General features: G+C 48.8%; 1 protein-coding gene across 5 annotated transcripts in view; it reads left to right on the plus strand.

Moving 5' to 3' along the window:
- Positions 1–17,048, plus strand: part of caskin2b (CASK interacting protein 2b) — a 62,887-nt gene that overhangs the window by 27,593 nt on the left and 18,246 nt on the right. For 4 of the 5 annotated variants that reach the window (XM_084924971.1, XM_084924972.1, XM_084924973.1 and 1 more), the window contains exons 4-9: positions 2,376–2,473; positions 2,576–2,721; positions 9,378–9,473; positions 13,194–13,324; positions 15,027–15,135; positions 15,568–15,676. In XM_084924971.1, the coding sequence (XP_084781097.1) occupies positions 2,376–2,473; positions 2,576–2,721; positions 9,378–9,473; positions 13,194–13,324; positions 15,027–15,135; positions 15,568–15,676 (689 nt within the window). Of the gene's footprint in view, positions 1–2,375; positions 2,474–2,575; positions 2,722–9,377; positions 9,474–13,193; positions 13,325–13,781; positions 14,108–15,026; positions 15,136–15,567; positions 15,677–17,048 lie in introns of those variants that run through there. The other variant, XM_084924975.1, reaches the window with a different exon arrangement.

The following is a 17,048-nucleotide window of genomic DNA, read 5'->3' on the forward strand; positions in this document are numbered from 1 at the left end:
CTGCTTTAACAGATGATCACAGACGGGTTTATGTCAAAGTTAATTTAGAAAGCTGTTTTTAAACTACTTCAAGTTTTTTACTGGCAGCAAATAATCACATCTGTTGTCCTCTGGGCTCAAAAATGACCCCGTTTGCTTTGACTGTTTATAAAGCAATAAGTATAAAATATCATCCATCTCTGTGTTTCAAGGTTTTATTCATCTTTATTCCAACTCATTACCTGACAGTTTTCTATATTTTGGCATGGTAGGACAGCAGGGCATGGGTCTGAGTGAAGGCAAACTTTCATGAGGACAAAGGCGTGTCCATATTTGACCCAAGTGCAGGAGGAAGCTCAGGTTCATTCCTCTGCACTGGTCCCATCATGGACAGCTTTCTTTCTGCAGTTGCAGGCCAAGGGTCATATACAGTAAACAAGCTGTTACAGGTGATTGTTTTCTTTTGGAAACCTGCAATGTTGGGGACAACTCGCGTGTCCTGACTGCAGGACAGACGGTTTGCCATCGCACACGAGCATGTTCCATGTACAGCTGGACCTGCATCACATGCTGCCCATGTTTTTATCTCATAGCTCCCTGGTTTACTTGGATGTTCTGTTGGACAGAGTCCTCTGAAGGGGACTTGGTGCTCATGCAGTCACATCAGTACCAGGATCTTACATCACAGCAGGAGAAACACCCACTTGTTCCATACACCTCATGGGAGCACGTTTGTGTCGTGAACGATGATCATCTATTGTGTCTTTATCAAGAAATTATTTCCTTTTTGTGCTTCTATGATTAATCTTGTGTCACCTTTAAAACTTCTCTACCAGACTCAGGATGTCATGAACTGGCCGTAGCGACTCTACTGGATGCACAGCAGTAAGAATCAACACACCCACATATGCCTACAGCTGCATTCGATCCATTTTTCTTCCTCTCTCGTTGTCCCTCCTTGTTCGTCATTGAGTTGGCTGTAGAGCAGCTCATCTGCTAATTGGATGGTTGTTGGTTCAATCTCTGTGTGCTCTAGTCTGGAGTTCTTACCAAGGTGTCCTTGGGCAAGTTACTGAACCCCAACTTGGTCTCTGATGCATCCATTGGCCTGTGAACGTTAAAAAGCAGAATACAAGCAGAATACACTGTGTGTAATGCTTTCAGTGCTCGAGTAGAAAAGCCACTGAAGGAGTATGAGACCTGGCATCTGTGCTTGGACTGTGGTAGATCGTCTTTCTCTGAGGCACATGAGAGAGTCAGGCATCGTCTGTCACTGGGAAGGATAGAAGACCAGATCAGTGTTTCCTCACATTACTGCAAATATTCCTCTGTCTCAGCTGACTCCTCTTTCCTGCTTGATTCTTTGTCTTCATCATAATTGAAATGGAAGATGTGCAGTCCTCTGACACATCTTCTATTTCAGTTTCATATTCTGAAAATTCAAGAAACTTCAAGAAGCCCAGTCACTTTCTTTCCAAGCTCCTCAGACTACCATGTGCTGGATGCCTAAGAACCTACTTGAACATAGTTCAGATTCTTCATCACTTTCCTTCACTTCATAGCCTTCTTCCACTTCTGCAGGTGGGTGATGTGCTTTTTCAGAGAAAGGGTAGCATGTGCTCTAAATATTGACAATATTTTCTATATCTTCTAACCCTGGATCTTCCTGAACATTGATTCTCCCTCCTCATTATACTAGAGGACAATATGTGCTTTGTCCTGCTGGTCATTGCTTTGCACAACATGGTAAAAAAAAGTATGCTCATCAAAGTATGCACATCTCCAGTGCAGTGGAGGCCTGTGAGCTACTTTCTGTGTATGTATTATTGTAGGGTCGACCTTACAATATGAAGCAATTTGATGCGGCTGTTGTTGTGATTTGGCGCTGTATAAATAAAATTTCATTGAATATAGAGCACCTGCCTCCTCATTGTGCTGCCTGTTGTTGTTGTGGTTGTTATGACCTTTGTTTGACCCCACACATCAGTGATCCAAGATCAAAGATGTTTGAAAGCAGTATGTTGTGAAAATACGGCTCTTTGCAACACTTTGTACTTTGGGGTCATTTTTGTCCACGAGGACCACAGGTGTTATAAAATCCAATAAAAACCCCATAAATAAATCAAATTACTTAAAACTTATTCCAATCATGCACAGTATAGTAATGAATAACTTCTGTTATTTTCAGACCATTTGATGAATAAAAAACACATTTTTGATAGCAAAAGATTTCTTTAGAGGACAGAAATGACCCAAGGACAACACAAGGGTCAAAGTTTGGGAATATTGTCCATCATAGTTAATGTTGGAAAAATCAAACGAGTGAAAACTAGAAGGCGAGGGTTGTTTGACTTTAATGCTCTTTGTCTCTCTGTGTGACCTTCGACCCCTGCCAGGTTCTCAGCGCTGCACCACGCCGCTCTCACAGGGACGAGCGAGCTGCTGGCGGCGCTGCTCGAGGCTCAGGCCACCGTGGACATCAAGGATAGTAACGGTGAGGCGCTCGGTTACACCGCCTTGTGATCGGCTCCGCCTCCACGTGTTTTACAGCGACTCGGCTCACTCCGACGGTTTTTGTGTTGTTGGTGTCGTGCAGGAATGCGCCCGCTGCATTACGCAGCCTGGCAGGGAAAAGCCGAGTCGGTCCTGATGCTGCTGCGCTCCGGAGCCTCGGTCAACGGCGCCTCACTCGACGGCCACATCCCGCTGCACCTGGCTGCTCAGTACGGACACTACGAAGTGGTGAGTGCGAGCGCGCGGTCCTCAGTCTGAAGGTGGCACGTGTCACCGCTAGTCACATGACCTGTGGACACATCACTCAGCCTGGAATAAATGTGTTTATATGATGGCAAAAAATGAACACAGACACACACACGTGCAGACACACACATGTACAGACACACAGACACACACGTGCAGACACACACATGTACAGACACACAGACACACACGTGCAGACACACACATGTACAGACACACAGACACACGTACAGACACACACACGTGCAGACACACACGTGCAGACACACACATGTACAGACACACAGACACACACGTACAGACACACACACGTGCAGACACACACGTGCAGACACACACATGTACAGACACACAGACACACACGTACAGACACACACACGTACAGACACACACACGTGCAGACACACACACGTGCAGACACACAGACACACACGTACAGACACACACACGTGCAGACACACACACGTGCAGACACACACACGTGCAGACACACAGACACACACATGTACAGACACACACACGTACAGACACACAGACACACACATGTACAGACACACACACGTACAGACACACGTACAGACACACACACGTGCAGACACACAGACACACACGTGCAGACACACACACGTGCAGACACACAGACACACACATGTACAGACAGACACATGTACAGACACACACATGTACAGACACACGTACAGACACATGTACAGACACACACACGTGCAGACACACACACGTGCAGACACACACACGTACAGACACACACACGTGCAGACACACAGACACACACATGTACAGACACACACACGTACAGACACACAGACACACACATGTACAGACACACACACGTACAGACACACAGACACACACGTACAGACACACACACGTGCAGACACACACACGTACAGACACACACACGTGCAGACACACACACGTGCAGACACACAGACACACACATGTACAGACACACACACGTACAGACACACAGACACACACATGTACAGACACACACACGTACAGACACACGTGCAGACACACACACGTGCAGACACACAGACACACACGTGCAGACACACACACGTGCAGACACACAGACACACACATGTACAGACACACACATGTACAGACACACACATGTACAGACACACGTACAGACACATGTACAGACACACACACGTGCAGACACACACACGTGCAGACACACAGACACACACACGTGCAGACACACACATGTACAGACACACAGACACACACACGTACAGACACACACACGTACAGACACACAGACACACACATGTACAGACACACACACACGTGCAGACACACACACGTGCAGACACACAGACACACACACGTACAGACACACACACGTACAGACACACAGACACACACATGTACAGACACACAGACACACACACGTACAGACACACACACGTACAGACACACAGACACACACATGTACAGACACACAGACACACACATGTACAGACACACACATTTGCAGACACACACACGTGCAGAGAAACACACACGTGCAGACACACACACACGTGCAGACAGACACACACGTACAGACACACACACACGTGCAGACACACACACGTACAGACACACACACACACACACGTGCAGACACACACACGTACAGACACACACACGTGCAGACACACACATGTACAGACACACACACGTACAGACACACAGACACACACACGTGCAGACACACGTGCAGACACACAGACACACACACGTGCAGACACACACACGTACAGACACACAGAGACACACATGTACAGACACACACACGTGCAGACACACACATGTACAGACACACAGACACAAACATGTACAGACACACACACGTGCAGACACACACACACGTGCAGACACACAGACACAAACATGTACAGACACACAGACACACACATGTACAGACACACACACGTACAGACACACACACGTACAGACACACAGACACACACACGTGCAGACACACACACGTGCAGACACACAGACACACACACGTGCAGACACACACACGTACAGACACACACACGTGCAGACACACACACGTGCAGACACACAGACACACACATGTACAGACACACACACGTGCAGACACACACACGTACAGACACACACATGTACAGACACACACACGTGCAGACACACACATGTACAGACACACATACACACACACGTGCAGACACACAGACACACACATGTACAGACACACACACGTACAGACACACACACGTGCAGACACACAGACACACACATGTACAGACACACACACGTGCAGACACACAGACACACACATGTGCAGACACACACACGTGCAGACACACACACGTACAGACACACACATGTACAGACACACACACGTGCAGACACACACATGTACAGACACACATACACACACACGTGCAGACACACAGACACACACATGTACAGACACACATACACACACATGTACAGACGCACACACGTGCAGACACACACACGTGCAGACACAGACACACACATGTACAGACACACATACACACACACGTGCAGACACACACACGTGCAGACACAGACACACGTGCAGACACAGACACACACACGTACAGACACACACACGTACAGACACACACACGTGCAGACACACACACGTGCAGACACACACATTTGCAGACACACACACGTGCAGACACACACACGTGCAGACACACAGACACACACACGTGCAGACACACACACGTGCAGACACACAGACACACACACGTACAGACAGACACACACACATGTACAGACACACACACGTACAGACACACACATGTACAGACACACACACGTGCAGACACACACACGTGCAGACACACAGACACACACACGTACAGACACACACACGTACAGACACACAGACACACACACGTGCAGACACACAGACACACACACGTACAGACACACACACGTACAGACACACACACGTGCAGACACACACATGTACAGACACAGACACACACATGTACAGACACACACACACACATGTACAGACACACACACGTGCAGACACACACATGTGCAGACACACACACGTGCAGACACACACACGTGCAGACACACAGACACACACACGTGCAGACACACACGTGCAGACACAGACACACACATGTACAGACACACACGTGCAGACACACACGTGCAGACACACAAATGTACAGACACACAGACACACACACGTGCAGACACAGACACACACATGTACAGACACACACGTGCAGACACACAAATGTACAGACACACAGACACACACACGTGCAGACACAGACACACACGTGCAGACACACACGTACAGACACACACGTACAGACACACACGTGCAGACACACACGTACAGACACACACGTGCAGACACACACGTGCAGACACACACACGTGCAGACACACAGACACACACATGTGCAGACACACACACGTGCAGACACACACACGTGCAGACACACAGACACACACACGTGCAGACACACACATGTACAGACACACACACGTGTAGACACACACACGTGCAGACACACAGACACACACACGTGCAGACACACACACGTGCAGACACACACACGTGCAGACACACAGACACACACACGTGCAGACACACACATGTACAGACACACATACACACACACGTGCAGACACAGACACACACATGTACAGACACACACACGTACAGACACACAGACACACACACGTACAGACACACACACGTGCAGACACACACATGTACAGACACACATACACACACACGTGCAGACACACACACGTGCAGACACACACACGTGCAGACACACACATTTGCAGACACACACATTTGCAGACACACACACGTGCAGACACACACACGTGCAGACACACAGACACACACACGTGCAGACACACACATTTGCAGACACACAGACACACACACGTGCAGACACACACACGTGCAGACACACACACGTGCAGACACACAGACACACACACGTGCAGACACACAGACACACACACGTACAGACAGACACACATGTACAGACACACACACGTACAGACACACACACGTGCAGACACACACACGTGCAGACACACAGACACACACACGTGCAGACACACACACGTGCAGACACACAGACACACACATGTACAGACACACACACGTACAGACACACACACGTACAGACACACACATTTGCAGACACACACATTTGCAGACACACACATTTGCAGACACACACACGTGCAAACACACAGACACACACACGTGCAGACACACACACGTGCAAACACACAGACACACACACGTACAGACACACAGACACACACACATGCAGACACACAGACACACACATGTACAGACACACACACGTGCAGACACACACATGTACAGACACACACATGTACAGACACAGACACACACATGTACAGACACAGACACACACATGTACAGACACACACACGTGCAGACACACACACGTGCAGACACACACACACACGTACAGACACACACACGTACAGACACACACATGTGCAGACACACAAATGTACAGACACACAGACACACACACGTGCAGACACACACGTGCAGACACAGACACACACATGTACAGACACACACATGTACAGACACACATGTGTACAGACACACACACGTACAGACACACACACGTACAGACACACACACGTGCAAACACACACACGTGCAGACACACACACGTACAGACACACACACGTGCAGACACACACACACGTACAGACACACACGTGCAGACACACACGTGCAGACACAGACACACACATGTACAGACACACACACGTGCAGACACACACATGTGCAGACACACAAATGTACAGACACACAGACACACACACGTGCAGACACACACGTGCAGACACAGACACACACATGTACAGACACACACGTGTACAGACACACACGTGTACAGACACACACACGTGCAGACACACACACGTGCAGACACACACACGTACAGACACACACACATGTACAGACACACACGTGCAGACACACAGACACACACACGTGCAGACACACAGACACACACACGTTCAGACACACACACGTGCAGACACACACGTGCAGACACACACACGTGCAGACACACAGACACACACACGTACAGACACACAGACACACAGACGTGCAGACACACAGACACACACGTGCAGACACACACACGTACAGACACACAGACACACACACGTACAGACACACACACGTACAGACACACACACGTGCAGACACACACACGTGCAGACACACAGACACACACACGTGCAGACACACACACGTGCAGACACACACACGTGCAGACACACACACGTGCAGACACACAGACACACACACGTACAGACACACACACGTGCAGACACACAGACACACACACGTGCAGACACACACACGTGCAGACACACAGACACACACACGTGCAGACACACACACGTGCAGACACACAGACACACACACGTACAGACACACACACGTGCAGACACACAGACACACACACGTACAGACACACACACGTACAGACACACACACGTGCAGACACACACTCAGCTGTTTCTTCTTCAGGTGTGTGTTAATCACCGTGGCAGCAGCCTGAGGTCACTCTGTTAAACACTCTGGGTAATAAATAAATGCGACAGGAGGGAGGAGCCCGGGTTGGTGGGGATTCAGGTGGTGGTGATGGAGGAGGGAGGGGTAGATTTGGAGCGGTGAGTTTTGGTGGTGCAGCAGCCCAGATGTGAGCCTGAGGAGGAGGAGGAGGAGGAGGAGGGGTGTTTGGCTGATGAAATGAATGCAGCAGGGTTTGCGGGTTAATCCCGGGGTCAGCTCTGAGTCGTCCCGCTGTCACACACACCGCTCGGAGTTTTGAGGCCAGGATTAGCATGAATGTAGGTGAGTTTACATCGTGACCCCGACGGTGGCGTGCTAATCTGGACGTTCGAGTCTCGTTTCCGGGTCAGAACAGAGATCCTCTGAAACTTTATCCTCGTGACAGCATGGATGTGAAAGACTAAGAGCTGAGTGTTTGATGTGGAGTCAGATTCACATCGCGCCCTCTAGCAATGCTGGATTATTGATCCGTGACTTCCTGTCCTCCAGGTTTACTTCCTGTTGGACAATGAGCGCCTCGTGTTTGTAGGGTAGCGGCAGCTGTGGTAACGACGACGGCTCACGCGGAGGTCTCAGCATCGCTGACTGATAGTAGCAGAGGAGCGGAGCGCTGCTAGACGCCGCAGCGCCTCTGTGACGGCGTTTACAGAAGCTTAGCTTAGCTTAGCCTCCCTTACACCCAACAGTGACGTGCACACTCTCAGCTTCAAGTCAACAGGCCGAACAAAAGTACTGAAAGTACTGCATCAGCCATGTTCATACACAGTGCCTGATTATCAGAGGCTCAGAGTGAGCAACCAGACAAATGTCCATGTAAGGTTTGTGTTTAACGCCGGCGCTCGTGGGTGGAGATCATGTGACTGATAAACGCAGGAGCGGCTCTGAGCGAGGACCAGATAAAGAAGGATTATATTCAACTGTGAACCAGGCAAAGCTGAATAAGACTGTAACTGTGTGTGTGTGTGTGTGTGTGTGTGTGTTGCAGTCTGAGATGTTGCTGCAGCATCAGTCTAACCCGTGTCTGGTGAACAAAGCCAAGAAGACTCCTCTGGATCTGGCCTGTGAGTTTGGGCGAGTTAAGGTGAGCGCGTGTTTGATGATCATATAAATGACTTTTATTCTGCAGTCAGTCTCCTCTGTGCACTTTACACACATACTGTGAAAGTTCTTAGTTTTGGACTGAACGTCTCTGAAGTGAAAAACGGTCAAAAAAATAAAAATGTGATGGATTCAAATTAATCGGTAACAAAAAAGCAAAAGAATAAAAAGGACCAAAGACAAAAGCTGTGTCCTAAAAACGTAGGCCACATCCTGCGGAGGACCCGGCCTTCGCGGTCTACGTGGGCCGCGTCCTTCCGAGAAGACCGGAAGTGAGCGGCTGTGAAATGTGACGGTCGAGCCTTCAGATCTGCGTCACCGCTGTCTGGGTGGAGTTAATAAACTCGGCCGTCTGCTCCTTGCTGTCTAAAATATATCAGGACACTGGAGTAAACTCTCGACCGTCTCACACTTCTGTTTAATCAGTTTTCTGTTTGACGTTTATTCAGCTGTGTGGAAACTGTAACTTTAATCTCAGCCGAACCGATTTACTCACAAACAAATGAAACACTGAAAAAAGCCAAACAATAACATTTTTCAGTTATCTGAGTGACTCATATATCACGTTTAACCTGAGTAGCCAAAGACCGCGGGTGTCTGAAAACGATGAAGCTGGGAGTCCGCTGTTATCGCCCCAGCTCCAGTGACCCTCGACCTCCCGGTCAGCTATCGAGACGTCTCCGAAAACGTCGGAGCACTTTTGCAAATATGTGATATCCTGATAAACCGAGCAGATATTTGATGTTTACACAGCTACTTTCTCACCTGAAAATATGTTAAAAGTTTATTTTGTGACCCACAAAGATTAATAAGAGTAATATTAAAACTTAGTAGCGGCCGCCATTGTTGGAAACTGGAATTGGCAGGGCCGCGCTATGAATTCTGGGATATGGTGGACCATGAAGGACACACCCGACCCATCCTTCAAATCCGGGGAAAAGGAGGACGCGTTTGTCAGCGGCATTTGAAGGAGTCGATGAATTGGGACAGCCTTCGTCACCTGGCTGTGACGTAATCGGCCTTCAAATGCGGCCTTTGAAGGACGCAGCCGACGTTTTGGGACACAGCTAAAGTTTTTCCCACAGTCTGTGTGAGGAGCGCACGATCTGATTTCCTCGTGTTGGTGTTGTTCCCAGATCATCATACTAAATGTTGTTCCAGGATCAACATTGCAAGTGACCAATCAGAATGTTGTGACGTCATACTTTTGCGACTTCGGGAAAAACCGGCGTAAAACAAAAAACTGTACTTAACCTGCGAGAAACCGCCTCTGTCCGTCGATCAACGGACCCTGACCCTGACCCTGACCGTAACCCTTTAATAAACGCTGAGCAGAATTGATATTGTCCTTGCAACATTGGAATTTCATAAATGCACGAATGGCTTGGCGCGCAAAAGAATAACGTCACAACAATGTGATTGGTCACTTGCAATGTTGAACCTGGAACAACATTTTCATGATGGTCTGGGAACAACACCAACACGAGGATATCAGATCATCCGTGAGGAGCCTCCACGGTGGCAGGAAGAGGCGGAGTTCACAGTACTGCCCTTCTGTAGGCTTCCAGAAGTGGGCCAGTAAGACAGTAGAGTGCTTTTAGGAAGGGGGTCTTAAAGAGAAGATGAACTGAAGACATACGTAGCACTTTTTTGCTTTTCCAGCCGCTCTCATCAGGTGGATCGTTCTGTTTTCAGGCTGGATTTGTAGACGACCTCCTGTCAGCCATCTTTGTTCTGAGTCATGTGTTTGTGCTGTTGGAGCTTTTTTAAACGGTCTTGTGCTAACGGACGATCCAACGAGGCTGATTGGATGTTACTGAGCAGTAATCAGTTATGTGCTTTTATCAGCTAGCATTAGCCGAAAGCGTAGCGCTCCAATTTGGCCGTTGCACAAAAGCCCAGCAGCCAAAATGCTTCAAAGCCTCCATAAACCAGTGGCTCAGGAGTCCCAGTCTGCAGCAGCAGATAGCCCCGGTGCTGATGCTGGGATTTGATGAAGAGGAAAGAGAGTTCACAAAGAAGAGGAACCATGAAGAGGAGCACAGATGTGGTCCAGACAGCTGTGACAGCGGCCGACAGCAGCCCAGAGCCGACGTGTCGTACAGCAGATCCTCTCACACTCGACGTTTTCAGGATTTCATGACGCTTGTCTTTGGTCACGGGGATGCTGGAGGGTGGAGTCTGTCCCTGTGGGTTACAGACGGCGTCCCCACAAACACGGGAGCACAGACGTGCGTCGGTGAGCTTTGGCCTCAGCTGCCGCTCACGATGTCGGGACGTGTCGCCCGCAGCTGCTGCGTTTCCGTTAACCTCCGTCCGATCAGCTGGTGCTCAGCTCCCTCTCCTCAGCGATCAGCCACACCGAGCGATGCTCATCGCCGCAGGTCGGCGTCCCTCCTGATGATGTTCCTCTGATGATACGACGGATCCAAACCAGCTTCTGCTGCCACAGATTTTCTTCTTTCTTGTTTTACTCGTGTTGTCTCCTCGGTTCAGTTGAACTTCTCTGTCTCTGCAGCAGCGTTTGCTGCAGCTCAGGTGTACTCACCTGCCATTCACGAGTTTCATAACTGCTCTCCGAGGTCATTTATCAGCTCCTCATCGCTGACCTGTAGAAATCCTCATCTGAGAGAACAGAGGGAGAATACAGTTGGTACAGTACTTTCGTTAGTGCTTATTTTCACGTTCAACGCAGCAGTCCTGTATGTGAGTTTGGGGGCGGGGTCATCGGGTTCACATGAGCGCACTGCTGCCTAAAGCGTCCAGCTGCGTCTCACACTAAACATCTGGATTGTGTCACTGATGTGTTAGCTCACGCTCACCCGGAGTTCAGTTTCCCCCCGCGTGGTCGTCTGCAGGTGGAGCCGTGCTGTGGGTGTAGCGAGTGAACGAAAACATGCTGAACGTGGAAGATTTGACAACTGATGGACCGACGACGGAGCTACAACTCATTACGTAACCTGTCAGCTGTCCGCACGCACAGGCTCACGATGATGATGATGATGATGGTAGCCAGTCCAGTCATTACCAAAAAGAGTAAAGAGGTGCTACGTGTCTACCAGTCTCATCTTCAGTCTCAGCTTTCTCGACTGCCTGTTCCCGTCCAGGATCAGCCTTCATAAACCTGCTTGAAGCCCAAAACTTCAGGATTTGGAATTTGGGAACTTTAAAAACGCTCAGGAGGAGTCTGTTTTCTAGAATGGGGAGGACAGAGAGCTGACGTCAGCTGGGACGACAAACACGAGCATGTGTGGGAGATATAAACCCAAACCATCATAATTATCTAAATCAACATAGCACAGGTCGTCCATCGCCCTGCTGTCGACACGTTTCTGCATCCAGACGAGTGGAAACGAGTAATCCACGGCCTGTTGGAGCAAAAAAATACTCTGCATGTCGTCCAGTACATGAAACAAAGTCTGATGTGTTGGTGTGTGATCGGCGGGCCGGCGGAGGGAACGTGATCCCTGGTTTGACGTCATTTGTTGAATAGAAATCACTGAAACTCTGAGGAAAGAACGTCCAAGTCACACGGAGCAGGTGATCTTATAATTATGGGATGTTTGTTTGTGATCTGTGTTAATGAGCTGAATCTTCCCGAGCTTTGGCTCTGCTGTGGAAACAGGAATCATGATGCACCGTGGGAGCTTCTGACTCTGGGAAACTTCTTCTCTTTGACTCCTCCCCTCCTTGTCCCCCTCAGGTGGCCCAGCTGTTGCTGAGCAGTAACATGGTGGTGGCGCTGCTGGAGGGCGAGAGGAAGGAGCCGATGGACTCGGCCTTCACCACCCCGCTGCACCTCGCCGCTCGCAACGGGCACAAGGACGTCATACGGTGAGACGAGAGCGCTTCATAACTCTGCGTGTGTGTGTGTGTGTGTGTGTGTGTGTGTGTGTGTGTGTGTGTGTGTGTGTGTGTGTGAATACGCTGAGTGTGAAAGTGAGTGTGAGCTGCAGAGATGCTGCGATCAGAGGGCAGAGCTCCTGTGGTCTGTGGTGTAACCGCTGAGCCGGCACACTCGCACGGGGATGGTGGAGCTGGCTCTGTGTGTGTGTTTGTGTGTGTGTTTATTTCTGGGAGTCTTCTTCATGCCTCACATTCCCTGCAGAGATATGAAATCCACTACAACGTCTGTGACCCAGTTTCACAGCTTTTCATCCCGCTTACAAGTATTCCTCTGTGCGCGCGCGCGTGTGTGTGTGTGCGCGCGCGTGTGTGTGTGTGTGTGTGTGTGTGTGCGCACGTGTGTGTGTGTGTGTGTGTGCAGCTGAATCTAACAGGCAGTGTTTTAGACGTTTATTTTCACCTGCTGAATAATAAGTGAGAGAAAATGAGGCCGAGCTGTTTCACTGAATCAAGGCTCTTCTTTCCTGCGCTGTTTGTTTCAGTGTGAAACTGATAATATCACTGACACCATCATCACTAGTGCTGGGCCATATCATACCGCTCACGGTAACACCGGTATAATGTTAGCCAACGATAAGAAAATGAAGTATGGCGATAGAATATGAGTAACACGCGCATGTGCAGTGCCTTTGTTTACATACGCACACGGCGGCGACGCAGAATGAGAAGGGCGAGAGAGGATCGTTGAATGAAACGGATGAACCAGAACTGGTTTGTTAAAATGCTGCAGCTTCAGTGGTGGAACTGGATTAGCTTTCGTCCGTCAGATACACAACAAAGCACTATTTTTGGTAGAGCATGCTAGCGGGCCGTCGTTATTACCGTGTTGTTTGGAAAATACGGCACACTTAAAATCAATCCTTTGATTTTTCTGAAAGTCGACAGAGCCCCTTATAATCCCGTGAGCCTTATGTATGAACTCTGGTTGTGTTTACTGACCTGGAAACGATTTTATGTGCACGGCGCTCGAAAATCTGTCAAATGTTTCAGTACGACTTTGCTAAGCTACGAAGCCGCACCGCTTGATGGATTGTCGGAGCGTTACAGCTATCGTAGGCGGAGCCTCGCGGAGTGATACGTACTGTGCTTCAACATAATATTACCGTATTGTGTGTGTATAACCTCTTTTTAAGTGTTGTGGATGTTATACATGGTTATGCTGAGGATATGTCGGCCAGTTTCCACTGGAAACGCCTTTTGGTTAAACTGTCAGACAGGAATTTGCATAAAAACAGCTGCTTGTTTAAGTGAAAATACATTGATGGGGTTTTGCACTAATAAAGTTGTGGAGTTTTGTCTCGCGTCAGTTATATCGTCAGTTATATCGTTATTGCACATTTTCAAATGTATATCGTGACAAATATTTTTGACCATATTGCCCTAATCATCATCACTGATATCATCATCATCATCACTGATCACTGTAATACTGCAGTTCAAGGCAACAAGAGTGAAGAGAAGTGCGTCCATCCCACCTGCTGTTAGTAACAAAGCTCATTATTAGGACTCAGCTCAGTGTGTGCAGCTACAGTAACTGTGTGAAATGTGCAGACGTGTGTAGCAGGGAGGCATTCGGCCTAAACAGGGATGTGAAATTAGCCCCGGCTGTGAGTCGTTGGTCTGCTTTCAGGCTGCTGCTGAAGGCCGGCATGGACATCAACAAGACCACCAAGTCTGGAACAGCTCTGCACGAAGCGTCGCTGTACGGGAAAACTGAAGTGGTCCGACTGCTGCTGGACGTGAGTTTATTTAGAGAGTATCCTGCATCGCGTGCGTGTGTGTGTGTGTGTGTGTGTGTGTGTGTGTGTGTGTGTGTGTGTGTGTGCGCGCGTGTGTGTGTGTGTGTGTGTGTGTGTGTGTGTGTGTGTGTGTGTGTGTGTGTGTGTGTGTGTGTGTGTGTGTGTGTGTGTGCGCGCGTGTGTGTGTGTGTGTGTGTGTGTGTGTGTGTGTGTGTGTGTGTGTGTGTGTGTGTGTGCGTGTGTGTGTGTGTGTGTGTGTGTGTGTGTGAGATCTGCAGTATCTGTTTAAAACATTCGGTTGATGTCCAATGAAATTCAGATTGAGATTTGATGGATGATTAATGGATGGATGAGATGCTGTGAGTAGCAGAGCGGCTTGGTCCTGCAGCGATATCACTGAAACAGCTTCGTGTTGTGTTGTTGTCGGTGCAGGCCGGAGTGGACGTGAACATCCGAAACACCTACAACCAGACGGCGCTGGACATCGTCAACCAGTTCACCACCTCGCACGCCAGCAGGGACATCAAACAGCTGCTACGAGGTCCAATCAAACCCAGCCCGGCTTCCTCCTCGCTCCCCCCACCACGTCTGCTCTGCCTCAGCTCCAAATGCGCTTCTTAAATACGAGATCTGTGACACAAAGTGTTGCTCTGCCGTGCTTCGCTCTGATCAGACGTACCTGACCACCTGATCACAGCGGCTGCGTATAACTCTGCAGTTACATAACGTTAAACTCTTATCTGTCGTTCTCATGGCTTCAAACAGCAGATCCAGCATCAAAGTTAGCGGCGCCGTACATGCGGCGCGTGAGCGCGCTCCGTAATCCTGCAGCGTTTGAAGCTCCTGTGGGAACAGACTGAGGGAATAATGAGCGGTTGTGTTGAAGCAGTGATTGAAACTCGGACGGAGACTTTCCCGTCTCGTTTACCGCTGCCGAGCGGAGAGATGAATAATTGGTCCGCGCTCGGCCGGCACGCGCCGCAGATGAATTATTGATGTGAGCTGTTAGCGCCTGCGTCAGCAGCCGCTCGTGTGTGGTGCAGAGTCGGGCTGACAGTCCATCGAATGTGTTTCAGCTTCTATAGAAAACGTTTGCTTATCTTGTTATTCTCTGCGTGCGCTGTCCTCCTCTCTCTCCGTCTTTGTGGAAGTGCTGAAAGTCACAACGTGGAAGTTTCCTCCGCATTAAAATTTCAGGCCTGCTGTTGTTAGACTCTTATTCCTAACGGGGACGTGTTTTTTTACACTCCGTTTATTTCACTGAACTCAAACTGAGACTCGGCAACATTTTAGCCGAAGAAGGTACGGCGTCGGCTAACATCACGTGAGACGTGTCGTTCCTTCTCAGTTCACGGTGTTTGTCGCCACAGTCGGGCTGCAGAAGCATCCTTGTTCTTGTTGTGTCTCACAGTCCAAACACACGCTACATAATAAAACTCTGAGCGTTTCACGGCCAAACAAAAGTAAAATGAATTTCACCGAAAACTAAAGACTGAACATAAAACAGCTCAGAGATACAAAAGAATGATGCTGCTTATTCACTCAGACTTCCTGTGTAACAGGAGTGATAAATGACACATGTGGATATTTACACTGTTATATCCTGACATATTCTGCCAAGCTAATGAGTCATTTCCACGTTTGTAATCAGGAGAAAATGAATCAGCGTTTGTGTGTGAAGGTGTTTGGGATAACTATCGAGCTCATACAAAGATGCTTACAGCAAACTGCACACCTCGACTGAAGCAGCACAGCTGAAGTCGTTTTAGCGCTGACATTAGCCGTAACTAACTTAGCTAAAATAAGCTCATTTTGCATACGTTTCTTTTTGTAAATAAGATTTTTAGTTTTTAATAATTAGTGCCTTAAAGTTCTGCTCATACATATTTGAATGCTGTTTATTAGCTGTGAAA

This window comes from Perissodus microlepis, chromosome 4, assembly GCF_051167445.1.
Source record: "Perissodus microlepis isolate ML-2025 ecotype Zambia chromosome 4, ASM5116744v1, whole genome shotgun sequence".
NCBI lineage: Eukaryota > Metazoa > Chordata > Actinopteri > Cichliformes > Cichlidae > Perissodus > Perissodus microlepis.